This window comes from Sabethes cyaneus, chromosome 3 (assembly GCF_943734655.1).
Source record: "Sabethes cyaneus chromosome 3, idSabCyanKW18_F2, whole genome shotgun sequence".
Taxonomy (NCBI): Eukaryota; Metazoa; Arthropoda; class Insecta; order Diptera; family Culicidae; genus Sabethes; species Sabethes cyaneus.
Window position 1 is genome coordinate 24,186,768 of NC_071355.1, and position 20,499 is coordinate 24,207,266.

General features: G+C 39.3%; 2 protein-coding genes across 3 annotated transcripts in view; one reads left to right on the top strand and one right to left on the bottom strand.

Annotated features, from left to right (window-relative positions):
• LOC128744687 (galactosylgalactosylxylosylprotein 3-beta-glucuronosyltransferase P) overlaps positions 1-20,499 on the bottom strand; it is a 138,811-nt gene that overhangs the window by 34,362 nt on the left and 83,950 nt on the right. The gene's annotated exons all lie outside the window — the stretch shown is intronic.
• The window catches only part of LOC128739389 (serine proteinase stubble-like), a 116,231-nt gene continuing 98,234 nt past the window's right edge, over positions 2,503-20,499 (top strand). The window contains exon 1 of the mRNA XM_053834871.1: positions 2,503-2,610. Within this exon, the coding sequence (XP_053690846.1) occupies positions 2,503-2,610 (108 nt within the window). The remainder of the gene's footprint in view (positions 2,611-20,499) is intronic.

The window sequence follows — 20,499 nt, forward strand, 5'->3', positions numbered from 1 at the left end:
CATTGGTCATGAAAACCACTAGAGTAATAAAACTTAAATTGCTGCTTGGGTTATGATAGCGATGTTTCAGTTTATCAGATATGAAGCCACTGCTCATCATCGAACCAGGATTTTTCAACACTCTATCCATTAATCACTGTCTGAGAGACTAAACCATGTCAACAGAAAAGTTTGCCTTAATTAAGTCACCTGGATTCTGCCGGAATTGTCCATAAACGTTTCCTCCAGTTAATTGTATATCTCTAAATCAAGCGTCCTTGGGCAATTCTGTGTATCAAAATCACTGTGGTAGATTTACTATCCAGTTGTTCGGTCTAATTTCATCGTTTCCTAGTGCGCTCAATATTATTCCCTCGTGGTCCGTACCTACTGGTGAGGAAGGTAGTACACAAAACATCACTGCCTTATATTCTTTTCAACAGCCATTATCGTAATCTTAATGGATTATTGCTCCGGCTAACAATAACGGTACCCATAAAGGGTACTGGGTTCGAAATAATGTACACAATGCTTCTACTCATGGCGGCAGACAGAAATAAGTAGGTTGTAGAGGTAACCACAGTCGATGAACTCGTACTATGCAATGAGGTGTACCTACTCAGTGTGTACTAAATAGCAGCATTGGTTGCGTGGTTTGATCAATGTTGAGGTTAGAACAGCTGGTGGTGGTAAATGGTAACACTATTAGGTCAATGTGAGTTCTAAATCGTTGCATTGGACCGACAGAAAGCCAATAATCTTCAATTATGGACGAAGAGTATGTACTACAGAATTCATAGTCTGTTTATTAAACTACGTCACAGTCACGTTTTTTGTGCAATTCATTTATTAATAGTCGGTACTATATCATGATTTTCTCTTCAGACCGTTATCATGCATCTAGTATATTCACTTCCTTTGTAAATTTAATAAGATAAATTGCAAAAAACTAAATTTATTCTAGTTACAGCAACATACTGAACAACGTGCAAACCTTCCAGAGCACGAATATTCAAAGCACCTCCTTCCGGCGGCCGGCGTCTTAAGTGAAACTCCAATTTAGCCTAGCATCGTCGCTGATGTGATGGCTTGTCCCAATATCCGTATCTAGTTTTTCTTCTTCCGTGTCACTCTGGGCCCGTTCGGCATGTCTCGAATTAAACATTTCTCGTTGCATTTATCTGATCGAAACTATAAATATTCTGCACACTCGTAAGTATGAGAAATGGGCTTAACCAAAATTTAAATGGCTGGCGCAATATGAAAGTTCGGCAACAACTATCACACGACGACGAGTGGTACGTGGTATGACGTGGAAAACGTGCTTGGAGAGTACTAGCTTCTTCACTTTCGGAGTGGTCCAATGTTCGTACGATATGCACTACACCATTCCGGCGCATAGGGATATTATTGGCGGTACAGGAAGCAGCCTGTGTCTCAACTCAAGTAAAGACGGTGGACGGTGCCAACCGAAGGGAACACGTACGAGCTGCGGGGAAGTGCGAAAGCCGGGTCAGAAACCTAGCGCTCCTTCACGCGAGCTGGATGTTGTTCACACGTCCTCCAATTTCTTCTGTTTGTGTACGTCTGATCCGAAAATTTTTCCCAAGACTTCCCGAACCTGTGCGCAAGTTCGGTGGTCGGTCGGTCGGCCGGTGCGGCCCCGGCGGAGGTTAAGTGGTCATAGACACCGCAAAGCGAGAAAAAACTCATCCTACCGCGAACGTGACACCGGTGCCTGATGATGGCAAAGATGCCGATAAAACTCGGCTCCTCCTCCGGGGTGCACTTCGGGTGGACTGAAAATAGCGCAAAGTGTTTGCATGATCATTAGAGGCTAAGCAGGAAATTAGAGTGTTTCAGGCTGATGAGTCTGGCCCAAACTGTTCCTTGCAGCTATTAATTAAATCAATCTTTTACGGTGGAAGCAGAATGTGAGTAACTGTGAACCAGTGTACTAGCGTGTGATCTTTTATTTATTTGAATATTTATTTGCTCGAAATGTTGGTCGTTGACCGTCGAGACGGTCCCCGTTTCCTCGCTATAAATATGATTTAGAAGAAAAATTTATGAATGAAATGCGTAAGCTGAGTCAGTGAGCAATTTATTATAAGATTTCTGTCAATTTTAGCATTAGCGCCGTAACGTGGGATTGATTACTAAAATTTTCAACTCGAATGTTGGGTAAAAATAGTTCATTCACTGTCTGCTGCTGAAGTGTGAACTGTGCAGTTTAATATTTGGCACAGTATCAAGTGATGAGTACGACTCAACTGTGGATTGTCAAACAGCTAATTGTTTTCATTTATACTCTTATACATTGCTCTGCATCAGTAAGACAATCTGGGAAGCACCTCTAAAATAAATAAATATGCATCATCGACTATTAACCAAAGGTTTTACCGGAAAGGTGATAAGAGCTAAACTTAATAGCGATTAGATATCACTACTATTGAAATTCCAAGAAATTCGATGCAGTACATAAATGCAAATTGCTACCTTAATATTTACATACATCCACAAATGGACACTATTGCTACTCACACCCACCGTCAGAAAACCAGTGCGGATGAACCGCATAAACTGCAATACCAACAGCGACAGCAGTACTGGACCTGCGAAATGACTAAAGTATTTCATCGTTTTATTGCTATCAAAATAGACGGAAGGCCGGAAATTGTACATGAAACTCAATTCGCACCGCAAACGGCGCGATAAAACGTCTGATAATGGCAGCGCAACAGACTAATCACGGCTTGTTGCGGCTCAGCTCGGTGGATGTGGGGTGCCTTCTGATATTTGAGCGGATTTGCAACGTGATTCCGTACGGTACGAACCGACTGAGCGCATACACGCTAAAGTTTAAAAGAATAAATCTAGATCATTAGGTACGTTCTAGCTAAAAGAATCGGAAGCAATCTCTATTCTGTTTCATGACCTTCACATGATCACAATCAGACACCAGATGCAGTAAAACATGCACGAACGATTCACGCGGTTCACCAATCTATTCCGACGCATTCATGTCATCATGCCGCGCGTTCCGTTCTGTCAGTAGCACTGCATAACTCTTTCATCAAATCAAGTGCCGGTTTGTGATTCATGAACAATCAGACCCCAGGCCCGATTCGCAAACGATTTAATTATAAAACAGAATCGCTCGCCCGAAGCGACCTACACCTAGTTACCCGTCGGCACGCGTGGAGACCCGTGACATCCTGGGCCACCCCGGGTTGACACGTCTCTCGGTCCGGCATCCGGCCGCACAATACGAACCCGCGCTGACAATACCTAGTTCTTGTTTGATGGTTGCACGCATGCTGTGAACTCACCAGCACCGGACCGGAATCAACGCCTAAGCTTCGACGAGTAGCTGGACTGGAATTGACTCGTCCATGTCTCTTTCATCGGTGACAAGCGAATCCGACTAATAGAAGAGTGTCGGTCGATAGACGGACAGACAGACAGACAGACAGACAGACAAACAGATAGACATTCATACGTCATAATTGAACGCAGTTGGCGCATAATGAGCTAACCTGCGTGTCTGCCTGCCTGCCTGCCTGCCAGAAGCAGTAGTCGGTGACCGACCGGTCGACAAAGGGGAACTTAATTAACATGGATCAATAATTAAGCTTTTCTGCCGACGGCAGCGAGTCCCCTTTCGACGAGTTGATTGGCGAGAAAATTGGAACGGATTTCATCTGATTTGATCGTTTGATATGTACCTATACCTACGATGCACAGTGATAGGGTGCTGAACGTTGTGGTATGAATGAATAGTGACCGATATCGTTGGGGATCCTGCAAATTGCTAGAATTTTTTTAAAACTGCTGAAAAGTTTGAAATTGTTCAGCAGAATCTGAATATCGTCGTGCGGGGTTTCTTTTGACACTTCTGGTAGTTGATTTTTCTAATAGTTTGAGATGCAATAATTTTCAATCTGGTCAGTTGCCCGAAATGGATCCAATGGGTTTTACACTTTGTTCTCCTCGTCCAGAGACATTCTATTCAAATACTTGCAGTTTACTATGTTTAACGAGTGAAAATCAGAATCTTAAAAACGATAAATTCCAAAGTCAAGCAGGTTCTTGACAATTAGGCTAGGATCATTGATAATTTTGCCAATCTTCATTACGGGAGCGTTAACAAATAATAATCCCTTACTCTTGCAAGAGATTCGAAATACTAACAGGCAATTCAAGATTGCAGCTGCGGCTGAAATATGCTTGACCAGTTAATTAGCATTACGTTTGTTCATGGATGCACATGGTTTTCTGATATAGAACTAGGGTTTTTTCTAATTTCCGTCGTAGTAAGTAAAGTTATTCTAATTTTCATCATTTGTTGGATGGATTTAATGAATACTCCAAAAGTTCTTGTGCTAATTTGACAAACACACACACTTATCTTCCGATCCGTGAACTTTGAAATCACTGAAAAGCGATTATCAAAGCATATTATTGAAATTACGCAACTGACTTTATTTCTTAAATTCGTCGTACCGTTTTAGAATCCGTCCGTCAAAATATTTCATCGTCCGAACTAAAAATAATGATAATGTTTACGAAGCTATCGCACATGTATTTGTGTAGGACGGCATGACAAATGTTATTTTGCAAAATTTCTGCACGTCAGGTATCAGGTTTTCCTAGCTGCTGAATCACGACAATGCCTTGCCTGAGTTATTTTCATTTATGAATGACGGAAATAAAAACGATTAGTCGATATTTCCTTCTTCGTCGCACGAAAAAACGTAGGAAATTTGCCTGGTAGGACTTCTTTAATGATAAAAAGCATTTTAATAGATATTTTAATAGCTCACTTTGATTGATCGCGTATGATAGACAACAAAATAAAATATTAGGGAATAACTAATTTTGCATTGCACTATGGGCCAGAAATTAAAATTTCGGGACAAAAATATTTGCGGTTAAACAGCATGTCTCAGCTCAATGTAGCCTTCGGCACCTTTTTGAATAAAAAATTGATGCATATTTTGAAGGGGTCGTCCAATATTTAAGCGTTACTTAAACAACAATTTAAGTAATAACTTTTTGAGTAAACTTTTTTTTACCTTTTTGGTTTCAAAATATTAAAGATAAACAAATTTAAAGTAATTTTTGTGAAAAAATCAAACTTCTACCTTTTACCCATTTTCAGCATAGACCTTTGTTTATAAACGACCCCTCAAATCACATTTCTTCTTGTAACATGTTTATTTCAACGGACAGCTCAATGTGATGTTCTAGAAAATATTTTGCACATAAAAGAGGAATATTTTTGCCGAAGACTGTTTAGCTTTATATGCATTAGTTAATAAAATATAACTGATTTTAGGTTAAAAACCGTCTGATGGAAAATCCGAATATCTTAGCCATCTGCAAGTATCTGCAATTAGTTTGCATACCAATTTGTAGGGAATTATTAAAGCTATCTGCCCAAATGTGTATTTCAGAGAATACCTGGGAATACCATGACTGGGAATGCGGCTCCGATTTTTTTTTCATAAATTTTATCTATACCTATAAAGAAGGATTTCTGTCTGTCTGTCTGTCTGTCCGTATGTTCCTTATAGAATCGAAAACTACTGAACCAATCGGCATGAAAAAATGCATGTAGAGGTTTTTTGGGCCCGGGAAAGGTTTTAGTGATGGTTAGAAACCCCTCCCCCCACTAAGGGGGCATCCATAAAGTACGTCACGCTTATAGGGGAGAGGGGGGGTTGACCTAATCGTGACGATTTGTGACGTAGGGGGGAGGGGGGGTATGAAGTTATGTGACGTCACATGAAAAAAAAATCAAATGGAAAATTTATTCGGGAAATTATAATTTAGCCTTCATTTTAAGATACAACTATTGAAAGCTTCTATAAAATTAACGTACTGATAGATTTTAAAACAAATAGTTAAATTTTTTGAATGAACACTTTTTTGAACATATATGTGTGAACAGGACTCATTTATTCTATGTAGTATGAACTCTCCATTAAGGCTTTACAGAATATGCAGTACACCGCTAAAGAGCTGCTTGAGTACCGCCCTGCCTAAAAGATTTTTGCAACCGCAAATAGCAGTCGCGCAAACTCCTGAAGGGTTACGGGATGCTACCAGAGACCCACGGCAATGTTTTCCCTTGATATTCGTGCTGAACTCAATCGATGAACATAAACTCATACCGAAGTTCCACGGCTGCTTTTAAAGTTTTTCGGTATAATTTATACTGCCCCTCACTCAAAAGCTCTCTGAAAGATAGGGTTTAAGCCACTTGCGGATTAAATTTCGCATCTAAGGTAGTGTTGAATGATTACACGATTGAAGAAATACACAAAATGACAAAGTCCCTCAGAAAAGTTCTTCCAAGGCGTGTTGCTGCAAGACGTCAGCTGGAAGTCCTGATTCTTTCAACTAGATCAGACGAATTTGAGTGGATGAATGTAAAGGGCGTAGATATGCGCTAAACATTAATCGACGGCACTTCAGCGACTTCTGAAGCATATCCGATTGCAGCAATTGAAGATCATCTTCAAAATCCGCGAATCGATGACTTATAAGCTCGAAAATTTTCCTTTTTTTTTATTTGCTGAAATTCATTTGATAGCTTTAAATAAAAAGGTTGGAATGAATATTTAATTTTTGTTGTTGTGAAGGGGTGGGGGGGGATTGCCGTGACGTGACGTACTTTATCAGGGGGGGTCACGAATGTGTGACGAAATGTGACAAAGGGGGGAGGGGGGGTTGATTTTGGTCAAAATTTGCGTGACGTACTAAATGGATGTCGCCTAAGAGGGGGGGCTCCCATACAATTGAAACACAAATTTCTGCATAACTCGACAACTAATCAAGCAAATAGAACAAAATTTGGCATGTGGGTGTTTTCGGTGACAAGAATTTATTCTATGGTAAATTGAGACCCCTCCCCTCTTTATAAGGGGAATTATAACTCCTCTCCTCTTTAAAAGGGGGGGCTTCCATACAAATTTCCTCATAACTCGAGAAGTAATTAAGCAAATGGAACCAAATTTGGCATGTGGGTGTTTTTGGAGAAATTTTTTTTTCTATGATGAATTGGGACCCCTCTCCGTTTTAGGAGGGGGGGTCCTATACACATGAAATACAAATTTCCTCATAACTGAAGAACTAATCAAGCAAATGGAACAAAATTTGGCATGTGAAAGTTTTCGAGGGCAAGAATATTTTCTATGGTAAATGAGGACCCCTCCCCACTTTAAGAGGGGGGGGTTCCTATACAAACGAAATACAAATTTCCTCATAACTCGAGAACTAATCAAGCAAATGGAACAAAACTTGGCACGTGGGTGTTTTTGGAGACAAAATTTTTTTCTATGATGAATTGGGACCCCTCCCCAGTTTAGGAAGGGGGCTCCTATTCAAATGAAATGCAAATTTCCTCATAACTCGAGAATTAATCAAGCAAATGGAACCAAATTTGGTATGTGAAAGTTTTCTAGGGCATGAATATTTTCTATGCTGAATTAGAACCCCTCCCCACTTTAAGAGGGGGGGCTCCTATACAAACGAAATACAAATTTCCTCATAACTCGAGAACTAATCAAGCAAATGGAACCAAATTTGACACGTGGGTGTTTTTGGAGACAAAAATTTTTCTATGATGAACTGGGACCCCTCCTCACTTTAGGAGGGGGGGCTCCTATACAAATGAAATACAAATTTCCTCATAGCTCGAGAGCTAATCAAGCAAATGAAACCAAGTTTTCGAGGGCAAGAATATTTTCTATGGTGAATTAGGACCCCTCCCAACTTTAAGAGGGGGGCTCCTATACAAACGAAATACAAATTTCCTCATAACTCGAGAACTAATCAAGAAAATGGAACCAAATTTGGCATGTGGAGGTTTCTGGAGGCAAAAATATTTTCTATGATGAACTGGGAACCCTCCTCACTTTAGGAGGGGGGGCTCCTATACAAATGAAATACAAATTTCCTCATAGCTCGAGAGCTAATCAAGCAAATGAAACCAAGTTTTCGAGGGCAAGAATATTTTCTATGGTGAATTAGGACCCCTCCCAACTTTAAGAGGGGGGGCTCCTATACAAACGAAATACAAATTTCCTCATAACTCGAGAACTAATCAAGCAAATGGAACCAAATTTGACACGTGGGTGTTTTTGGAGACAAAAATTTTTCTATGATGAACTGGGACCCCTCCTCACTTTAGGAGGGGGGGCTCCTATACAAATGAAATACGTTTCCTCATAGCTCGAGAGCTAATCAAGCAAATGAAACCAAGTTTTCGAGGGCAAGAATATTTTCTATGGTGAATTAGGACCCCTCCCAACTTTAAGAGGGGGGCTCCTATACAAACGAAATACAAATTTCCTCATAACTCGAGAACTAATCAAGCAAATGGAACAAAATTTGGCACGTGGGTGTTTTTGGAGACAAAATTTTTTTCTATGATGAATTGGGACCCCTCCCCAGTTTAGGAAGGGGGCTCCTATTCAAATGAAATGCAAATTTCCTCATAACTCGAGAATTAATCAAGCAAATGGAACCAAATTTGGTATGTGAAAGTTTTCTAGGGCATGAATATTTTCTATGCTGAATTAGAACCCCTCCCCACTTTAAGAGGGGGGGCTCCTATACAAACGAAATACAAATTTCCTCATAACTCGAGAACTAATCAAGCAAATGGAACCAAATTTGACACGTGGGTGTTTTTGGAGACAAAAATTTTTCTATGATGAACTGGGACCCCTCCTCACTTTAGGAGGGGGGGCTCCTATACAAATGAAATACAAATTTCCTCATAGCTCGAGAGCTAATCAAGCAAATGAAACCAAGTTTTCGAGGGCAAGAATATTTTCTATGATGAATTAGGACCCCTCCCAACTTTAAGAGGGGGGGCTCCTATACAAACGAAATACAAATTTCCTCATAACTCGAGAACTAATCAAGAAAATGGAACCAAATTTGGCATGTGGAGGTTTCTGGAGGCAAAAATATTTTCTATGATGAATTAGGACCCCTCCCAACTTTAATAGGGGGTGCTTCTACACAAATGAAATACAAATTTCCTCATAATTCGAGAACTAATCAAGCAAATGGAACCATATTTGGCATGTGGGTGTTTTTGGAGGCAACCATTTTTTCTATGATGAATTAGAACCCCTTACCTTTTTAAGAGGGGGCGCTCTCATACAAACGAAATACAAATTTCCTCATAACTCTAGAACTAATCAAGCAAATGGAACCAAATTTATCATGTGGGTGTTTTTGTAGGCAAGAATATTTTCTATGGATTTCCCCACTTTAAGAGGGGGGGGGGGGGGGGGGCTCCTATACAAATGAAAAACAAATTTCCTCATAACTCGAGAACTAATCAAGCAAATGGAACCAAATTTGACATATAAGTGGTTGTGGACGCAAGATTTTTTTCTATGGTGAATTGAGACCCCTCTCTTCTTTAGAAAGCGAGTTATGGCCCATCTCCCCTTTAAGAGGGTGGGCTTCCATACAAATGAAATAAAAATTTCCTCATAACTCGAGAACTAATCAAGCAAATGGAACCAAATTTGGCATGTGGGAGTTTTAGATGGCAGAAATTTTTTCTATGGTGAATTACGACCCCTTCCCCTTTTAAGAGGGGAGCTCCCATACAAATGAAATTCAAATTTCCTTATAACTTGAGAACTAATCAAGCAAATGGAACCAAATTTGGCATGTGGGAGATTTTGGAGTCTTGAATTTATTTTACGATAGTTAGAGACCTCTCACACCTGTGGTAGGGGGATATCCCAAGTAACAATTCAAAGCTACTTGGTTTTACTTGAATTTTATAAAGGTTTTTTTGCGGTATGAATCATTACCACTGGATTTATGGTGGTATTGCGCAATACCAAGAGGATACGAGTCCAAACACACTTATAGCTAGCTAGAAAACCATAATAAAACTGTTAATAAAGCGAATTTATTGTGGTTGCTTATATTACCACGTTAAAACTTGTTGGCTGCACCACGTCTGCTATAAACTTACCATAAGTGTGGCGTAGCAACACAAAATGGCGCACCAATCAAAATTGATCTTATCACGGTTACTTGTCAAACCGCAATAAATCTGTTAGTTTTATAGAGCTATTAAAATGGTACCACTCTAACCAAACAGTTTTTTTGCTGCTATTATGAAGAATACCAAAGTTCAACACCAAAATCATTTTTTTATGCGAAGCCATATTGCCATATTCTAGTATTTTGTTTTAGCTCGCAAACAACAATTCATCAAAGCAAAGTATTTTGCAGAAAGAAGGTCATTATCAATCGGTTTTCCTGTCAGAGGAAGCAACTAAAATGATTTTGCTAGAAATTGAGATTGACTAACTGAATATTTTCAATTTGTTAAAACAACAAGTTTTCGAAAATTGCAAAATTTCAGTGGCGCGCTGATTTTATCGACCTATCATATCAAAATGCACGATGAAATTAAATGCGCACATAGTGCAAACCAACGAAATTGCTTAAAATTAATAAATATTCTATGGGATATTTTATTCTGGTAGCTATAAACCAAATCGTTCAGAATGATCTGTCAGTAAAACTAAAACTTTTCTGCTCACGGATATATTTTCAAGTTGACAAAGCTACCGAACTTATCTGGCGTTTGCAAGTAAAGCGAAAAGCAAAAAGCGAAAAGCATAAAGCGAAAAGCAAAAAGCGAAAAGCTTTTTTAAATTATGGCGATGGCTGTCAAGTAGCGAAAGCTTAATCGGTTTTATTGCTGCTTTTAGCAGAGCGTGATACGACTACTTGAGTTTATAGCCTGATTCTTATAGCGGTTATGAAAACATTCTGAGGCGTGGGCCACTTGGTCAGAAAGCAGTTTTATAGCGGTCATCAGAAAGTTCTGGTGGAGCTCATAGTTTTATTAGCGGTTTTATGAAATTGGTCATGAAAACCGCTATACAAACGTAATAAAACTTGGAATTGTTACTTGGGTATGGACTCTCATACAAATAAAACAAAAATTTTTGCGAAACTCAAAAACTAATCGAACTCGAGAAATTCGAGACTCTTCCATAAAACATTAGTCAATACAAGACCACAAAAACTATCTATAGTAACACTAGATCATTCAGGACGAGACGGTCGCGAGTGTTGCCGGTGACCCGCCGTCGGAAGCGCCGCCCACTGGGGGGCTTGCAAAACTCGAGATTGTGACAAAGATCATCCGAGATTCATTATTTATGTACAACACAGGTTAATTTGTGGCAATACGAAGTTTGTCGGGTCAGCTAGTAACTTAATAAATATGCGTCCTAGCGTCAAACAGTCTTCACAGAAAATATATGTATTTCAACATACTAAATAACTTTGTATAACATTTGTAAGCAATAAAATAATCGTGTGCAAAGTTATTGAGTGTAATTGATTTTTAAATGCTCTTTTTTAACACATCATTATATTTCGTAACCGGTAAGAGATAGATAGTTACTTTATTCAGCAAAGTTGCTTATTTGAGTGTTTTCAGCAACTTTTGGAGAAAAAACTTTTTTTTTTAATTATTTAAGAAAACAAAAGTTTGTATCACCCTAATAGGTGAATTCATGGTCACCCTAATAGTGCACGAAGATGCGCTATATTTTATTATTTTACTTCTCCGAAGACACATTTTTCATCAAACGGTTTTTAGCCTAAAAACAGTTATATCTTATTAACTAATGCAGAAAAAGCGAAACCGTCTCCAGCAAAAATATTCCTCTTTAATGTGCAAAATGTTGTCTAGAACATCACATTGAGCTGCCTGTTGAAATAAACATGTTACAAGAAGAAATGTGAAATTGGTTTCTCTTTGATATTCTGAAACCAAAAAGGTGAAAAAAAATTTACTCAAAAAGTTATTACTTAAATTGTTGTTAAAGTAACACGTAAATATTGGAAAACCCCTTCAAAAGATGCATCATTTTTTCACTCAAAAAGTTGCCGAAGACTACATTGAGCACGCCGTTTAACCGCAAACATATTTGTCCCGAAATTTCAATTTCTGACCCATAGTGCATTGTGGGTCATAAAATGCTGATATTTTTAATAATTTGTGTTGGATAGGACGGGAATAGGTAATTACTATGAAGGTAATTACTATGAATTGAAACCTCAACTAGCCTTCTGGTCGTATACTACTATTGCACGGCCTAGGATAACCTATGCTGCAGTCGTATGGTGGCCAAAGGTGAACGAGGTGACAGCCCAAGCCAAACTAAACAAAGTTCAGCGCCTGGCCTGTCTTACAGTTACCAGTGCCATGCGTACAACACCTACTGCAGCCATGGAGGCAATGCTATGCTTACTGCCTTTGCATCTTCATGTGAAGAAGGAAGCAGAGCTCGGCGCACTACGGTTGCAAAGGAGTAAAACCATACTCGAAGGTGACCAAATCGGTCATCTTCGCATACTTCGGGAATTCAATCTGACACCCTTAGTAACTTCAGTCTCTGACTGCATGGAAGCCAGGCCCAATATGGACGTTCCATATGAGGTGATTGAAACAGATCGCTCAATGTGGAATAATGGAGGGCCAGATCTTCCATCTGGAACTATCTGTTTTTTTACAGATGGTTCAAAAATCGGGGCCTGCACAGGCTCCGGAGTCTACGGACCCGGCATCAGGGAAACTATCTCATTAGGAAAGTGGCCCACCGTTTTTCAAGCAGAAGTATATGCCATATACATCTGTGCGACAATATGCTTGAAACGAAAGTACAGGCATGCGAAAATCGGTATCTTCACGGACAGCCAAGCAGCACTACTGGCTCTCAAGTCCGCCAAATGCGTATCCAAACTAGTTTGGGAGTGCAGCACAGCATTGAGGGAACTCTCCCGCCAAAACAAAGTTTTATTACTTTGGGTGCCCGGTCACTGCGGAATCGAGGGCAATGAATTTGCTGACAACCTAGCAAGACAAGGATCAGCTCAGCAATTTATTGGTCCTGAACCGTTTCTGGGCACCTCCACATCCGCCGTGAAAGGCGAACTGATGACATGGGAAAAGCTAGAAATAGCATCCCGTTGGAATCAAACACAGGGTTGTAGACAAGCTAAACAGTTTATCTACCCAAACCCTGCAGTAGCTAAAAAACTACTCCATTTAACTCGTAGTGAACTACGCACGATCACGGGACTCCTAACAGGACACAGCCCCGCTCTTTATCATTTAAAGAATATCGGCAAGGTATCATCTGACACCTGCCGCTTTTGTAACTCTGAACCTGAAAGTTCAGCGCATCTGCTCTGCTATTGCGGAGCTCTTGCATTATCAAGGCACAACTTCTTAGGAAGTTTCCTTCTTACTCCATATCAGGTATGGAGCCTAAATCCCAAAACGGTTATTGGCTTTATAAACCATGTAGTACCGAATTGGGGCACAGGATTACAACTATTCCGCTCAACTCCATCAATGGGTATGAGCGATCCGTAAACTGTGTACAGCAATCGGGGCCTGCCACAAAAGACGATCATTAAGACTGTCGCAGTGGCCTTTTAACCCAATGCCCTTCTGGCATACAAAAAAAATTACTATGAAGCAGCAACATACCCTACGTCTTTCTGAAAGGTAGCGGAAATAGGGGTTTATCCCAAAAAATCTAACCCGAAAAATGGTCAGGTTTTAAAGGCTACTAACTACTGAAAGGCTACTGAACTAAAGAACCTTAGAGAGTCGCCATCTTAAACCGAAAATTCCAATCGAACAGAATCAGTTGTCAAAAGTAAGTCCAATCGAACAGGATACTTGTCAAAACATGGATTATAATCGGAGCATGCAAAAGAGTAACAACTAGAGAACCTGTAATAGATAGAGAGACGCCATCTCAAACCGAGAACATTTTTTGAGCAGATTTTTCTAAATTTTTAGCAGCTTTTCATGAATTATTCGAAATAAAAGCTTCAGAAAAAGGTTCCTTGAGTATGTTATTATTATATGTAGCATCGTGAAATCCCCTCCCAGGTGGCTTCGGGGTATAACGCCTGGCCTAATAAGCCAGTCGTCGTCTGTTTGAATCTCGGCTGGGAGAGGCTGTTAGAGTCAATAGGATCATAGCAACTGGCCCTGCAATAGCCCTGTACTCTAACAGCTGGCTGCGAAGTCTGTCGTATAAAAACAGGTCAAGTTTCAATAACGAAATGTAGCACCTAGGCTTTGCTTTTTTTTTAGCATCGTGAAACTCAAAATCTCTAATTAAAATAACAGACAACAGCAGTATAACTATTTACGGTATATCCATTAACTGTAGTAAAATAATCATGAAAAGCAAATACATATCTAGATTTTATAAAAGTTATTTAATCCAGATGTCTATTGATCACAGAACACTCTGTGCGTGAGGCAACACTGACATTCGCAGCTGCATTGTTGCTAGATTATTTGTTTCAGATGGCGATTTTCTAAGTCTCACTAACCTGAAACTATGCAGAAAAACTCACGATTGATTTTTTTCTGTTTCCATCGTAAGAAGCACAAAACTCACACAAATTTCTTCCCGCTTGATCACATTCTGCATTCATTGGTTCAACTGCTGCCCGGAGCTATGCACACATTCATACAAATTCGTTATTGAACTGCATAGGCATTCTCTCTCGCGATACGTAGTAGCTGTCAGTGAGCGTGAGAGAATGAATCACTAAATAAATCGCAAAGTTAAACTTAAACAAGTATTTTAATTGCATGTTTACCTAATTCTTATAAAGCTTTTTACTTTCTAGTGTGCAGTGCAGTGTTCGGATTTCGGGTGGATTGTCAAGTTCATTCGAATCACACAGAGGGCTTCGTCAAGGTGATGATCTTTCATGCCTGCTGTTCAACATCGCGCTACAAGGTGTTATAAACCGTGCGGATATCAACACGCGGGGCACGATATTCAACAAATCTAGTCAATTCGTCTGCTTTGCCGATGACATGAATATTATCGGCAGAATATCTGTGGCGGTGGCTGAACAGTACACCAGACTAACGCGCGAAGCAGAAAAGATTGGGTTAATGATAAATACGTCTAAAACAAAGTACATGCTGGCCAGCAGAACCTGTGGAAGAAAGAAGCAAAATGCTCACAGCGGAATTTCGTTCACATTGCCTAGCAATAGAGATAGCACATATGATAGCGAGAGAAATTCATACGTGAGTTGGGCGCATGTGATCATGGTTGAAATTTCGTGTGACTGAAATCTCAATGAGTGTTTTGCTGCTATGAATTTCTCAACACTGCATCGATGAACACCTCAATGGCAAAGTTGCAGAAGGAGGCGGAAAGAAAGTCAATCTAGGAGTGCCCATGGAAGATAGAATTGTCCCAGCACCTGATCTGCAAGCAGGCTTCATTTTGCTCATCTTATGCATGCAAAGGCAGAGCAGACTGCTTCTCGCAACGATCAAGTACTTTCGCTTTTTGTTCAACCGTTTCCTCTCCCTCCGAACGATGCCTGAATACAGTTTTCTCCTACGACCACACATCTTGCGCAGAAGCAGCACTAGTATTTTCTTCGCACACTGGAGACAGAAGACTATTCGCTCCGTGACCCAAAGAGAATATGCGATAGGCAATTATATGGACTGGAACGATTAACTCCGTGACCTTGAGAGCATGCATTCGGTAGCGCTCCGGCAGAAAAAGAAAGATGAAACCAAACTAATGCTCACTTGCCGGCAGAGCAAAGCAGCAAAGCACTGCAAAAGCAAAACAAAGCTGGTCGCGTTGGAGAAGGTAACATCCGACTGAGAGAGAGCAAATCAATTCGTCTTCTGTGCTCTGCCAGTAAAACGCCGAGAATTGAGATTTTTTGCAGAGCACAGCAGAAGCCTGTCTCCAAGAAGTCAAACGAGAAATCGGGTTGCTGAAGACCAACAAAGCCGCTGGTAAGGCCTACCTTCCGGCAAAGCTTTAGAAGCATGGCCGACAAACGCTGGCAACGGCTTTACACTGAATTATTTACAAGAATTGTGAAAAGGAGAAGCCTACCGGAGGAATGTGTGGAAGGAGTGGTTTGGTGATCGACTCGACTGCTGCAAGCCAGGGATGGTTCGATCACTCTGACTCAATTTTGATTCATTTGAGAGTACCGCCTCAGCCGAGCAAAATTTGACAAAGTGATATATTAGACATTTGTAAAACAAATTATTATTACTACAATTTTGCCGAATAAAGTTTTGCTGTATCTTTTGTAGGTACGGCGCTACAATGCTAGTAACTCTTTATTGACTAAATGAACGTTCATTTAGTTACTAAAGAGATACTAGCATTGTAGAACCGCAAATACAAAAGATACATCAAAACTATATTCAGCAAAATTGTAGACAATAACTAGTTCTATAAATGTCCCATATATTATTTTATCAAATTTTGCTCGGCTAAGACGATACTGTCAAATGAATCAAAATTGAGTCAAAGTGATCGAACCATCCTTGGCTGCAACTATCGCGGCATATTGATTTCAAATCAGCATACTACACAGTTGATCAAGACCAGCTATGGCGGATAATGCACGAATGCGGTTTTCCGGATAAACTGACGCGACTAATCAAAGCAACATTGGACCGAGTGATGTGTTTCGTGCGTATTCCAGGGACACTATCGAGTCACTTTGAGACGCGGCGAGGGTTGAGACAAGGTGACGTCTAGGATGATCCGACGAGCGGGCATTGCAACGAGAGGCACCATTTTAACCAAGGGTAACCAACTTCTAGCCTTTGCAGATGGTTTTGATGTTATAGCTAGGAACGGAGGAGGCAATCTACTCCAGACTGATTTGTGACTTTTGAGACGACTGGAAAATTGGTGATGAGTGGCTCACCGCTCAAGATCGAGTTGACTAGAGAAGACTGCTTGAAATAGCACGAGGCGAATATATGCTGCCGACGCTACGGCTCCCGGCTCTATGCTGCCGACGATGACGACAAAGTAATCTACACTAAAAAAAATTAGCACGTCAAGTTTACGTGAAAACATAGGTAGGGTGATTTATGTATTTTGGACAAGCGTTACGGTTCAGCAATTTTGGACATTTTCCATTTGATTTTGCCGTAAAAGTCCAACAATAGAGTACGCGTAACGGCTGTCCAAAATATATAAATCACCCTAATTCTCATCCATCACACTTTTCATGTAACATTCACGTGAATTGTTGGTAACTCACACTGACACTAACCAGTTCACGTGTAATCCCGGTAAATTTTATCAATTTCATTCATCAATATCATGAACTAGTGCATGAAGTTCACGTAAGTTGCTGTACAGAATTTTACATGATTTTTCACGTGGATGTGACGTGTCGATTTTTTTGAGTGTAGTGTTTTTATTAAATGACCATCATAACCCCAACCTTCACTATAACTTAGTTAGGCTGAAGAAATAGTAGCAATAGGTTGAAAATAGGCGCTAGGGTATAAATTTCCTAACGAGTTTTTCAAATAATTCAAATAATACCGCTAAGGGCAAAACAAACGTACCGCAGTTCTATAGTTTAACGACAACTACTGGTATACGTTCTGAAAGTTTCATTACGATTCATTACAGTAGGGCAAAGGGAATTTTCAGATACGAATGTATTCATTTTGAAAAGAACGGTTTTGAAAATTGATGAAACTTTTACGTATTTGGGCTTTCTTCTCGGTTTTCCTTAGTAGCAGAGCGGTTTCTGTTCGGCAATGCATCACCTTGGGCAATGATAATTCTAATCAGAAGTTTGTTCAATTGTTTGTCGTTACGAATGGCCAGCTGCAAATGACATGAGATGGTTCTAATCTTCTTGTTGTCACGAGCGGCAAATAAACGTTCACTTAGTTACTAATGAGGTACTAGCATTGTAGCTCCGTAACTACAAAAGATACAGCAAAACTTTTTTCAGCAAAATTGTAGATAATAACTAGTTCTACAAATGTCCCATATATAACTATGTCAAGTTTGGCTCGGCTGAGGCGGTACTGTCAAATGAAACAAAATTGAGTCAAAGTGATCGGACCATCCCTGCGTGAAGGAAGTCTAGATTTTTACAACACGAAGGTTTAAAAAAATTCTTTTCTCTGCTAATCGCCTCAGACTATGGTAAGAACAAAACAAGTTCAATGTTATACAACCAGCATCTTACGCCCATAGTTGATCGTTTTTCAAAGTAACAAATTTTGAAAGGAGCATTTTTGCGACTTTTAACATTTTAAATAACCGAAAAGTATACACACGATATCTTTAACCCATTTTCTCCCAGCGTTACGAAAACGCAACGCTCCCTTCTCACAACTCTAGAGAAGGCTAGGTTGAAGATATCAACTTAAGCCGTAAGAACAGATAAAGCGGATGACTGGGTCCCCATCCTTGCTCAATAAGCCGTAGGAATAAAAGAGTTAGAGCAAACTCTTCCATAAGATTACCACGGGTAAAGCAAAGCAAACTGTTTTATTCATACGGCCTAATGTGGTTGACAACAGACAGAACCTCTTTACAAGATAAACTAAGAAAAAGATAGAACTTTTCACTGCAATTCTGTAATAACTATATCTATTTATATTTTGTATTTTTATATAATCTATAAGAGGCTTAAGTCTGTACCGAAAACCAGGTCTCTGACAGCACTATGGGCCAGAAATTAAAATTTCGGGATTAATATATTTGCGGTTAAACGCCATGTCTCAGCTCAATGCAGTCTTCGACAACTTTTTAAATGAAAAAATGATGCATCTATTGAAGGGGTCGTCCAATATTTAGGTGTTACTTTAACAACAATTTAAGTAATAACTTTTTGAGTAAATTTATTTTCACCTTTTTGGTTTCAAAATATTAAAGATAAACCAATTTCAAGTATTTTTTCTGAAGATATCAAACTTCTACCTTTTACCCATTTTCAGCAATAGACCTTTGTTTATAAACGACCCCTCAATTCACATTTCTTTTTGTGACATGTTTATTTCCACAAACAGCTCAATGTGATATTCTAGACAACATTTTGCACATAAAAGAGGAATATTTTTGCTGAAGACTGTTTTGCTTTTTCTACATTAATTAATAAGATATATCTGTTTTTAGGTTAAAAACCGTCTGATGAAAAATGTGTATTTTTTCAAGGGTGGTGTCTTCGGAGAAGTAAAATAATAAAATATAGTGCATCTTCCTGCACTATTAGGGTGACCATGAATTCGCCTATTAGGGTGATACAAACTTTTGTTTTCTTAAATAATTTAAAAAAAAAGTTTTTTTTTCTCCAAAAGTTGCAGAAAATACTAAAATAAGCAACTTTGCCGAATAAAGTAACTATCTATCTCTTACCGATTGCGAAATATAATGCTGTGTTAAAAAAGAGCACTTAAAAATCAATTACACTCAATAACTTTGCACACGATTATTTTATTGCTTTCAAATGTTCTACAAAGTTATTCAGTATGTTGAAATTCATATTTTCTGTGAAGACTGTTTGACGCTAGGACGCATATTTATTAAGTTATAATATGTATGAAAAAAAAAATCCGTACTATTCCCAGGTATTCCCAGCCATGTTATTCCCAGATATTCTCTGAAATACACATTTGGGCAGATAGTTTTAATAATTCCCTACAAATTGGTATGCAAACTAATTGCAAATACTTGCAGATGGCTAAGATATTCGGATTTTTCATCAGACGGTTTTTAACCTAAAATCAGTTATATCTTATTAATTAATGCATATAAAGCAAAACAGTCTTCAGCAAAAATATTTCTCTTTTATGTGCAAATTATTTTCTAGAACATCACATTGAGCTGTCTGTTGAGCTAAACATGTTACAAGAAGAAATGTGATTTGAGGGGCCGTATATAAACAAAGGTATATTGCTGAAAATGGGTAAAAGGTAGAAGTTTCATATCTTCACTCAAATTACTTGAAATTGGTTTATCTTTAATATTTTGAAACCAAAAAGGTGAAAAAAAGTTTACTCAAAAAGTTATTACTTAAATTGTTGTTTAAGTAACGCTTAAATATTGGACGACCCCTTCAAAATATTCATCAATTTTTTATTCAAAAAGTTGCCGAAGACCACATTGAGCTGAGACATGCCGTTTAACCGCAAATATTTTTGTCCCGAAATTTTAATTTCTGGCCCATAGTGGACAGGACGTCATAAGAGGCTTATTGGTAACTAACGCTTTCGTAGCAATGGGTTGTATTCTCAGTCACCTCACCGGTCGACTGCTGGACTGCTCGATTTGATTGCTCGACTGGACTGGTGGATTAGACTGCTCGATTTGATTGCTCGACTGGACTGCTTTACTGTACTACTCGACTGAACTGTTCGATTCGACTGCTTGACTCAACTGATTGGACGGATTGGACGATTCAACTGCTCGACTTAACTGCTCGACTGAATCGCTTGACTCAACTGCTTGACTAAACTGTTGGATTCGAGTGCTCGACTCAACTGCTCGACTAGACTACTCGATTCAACTGCTCGACTCAACTGTTTGACTTAATCGCTTGACCCGACTGCTTGACTAAACCATTCGGTTCGACTGCTCGACTGGACTACTCGATTCA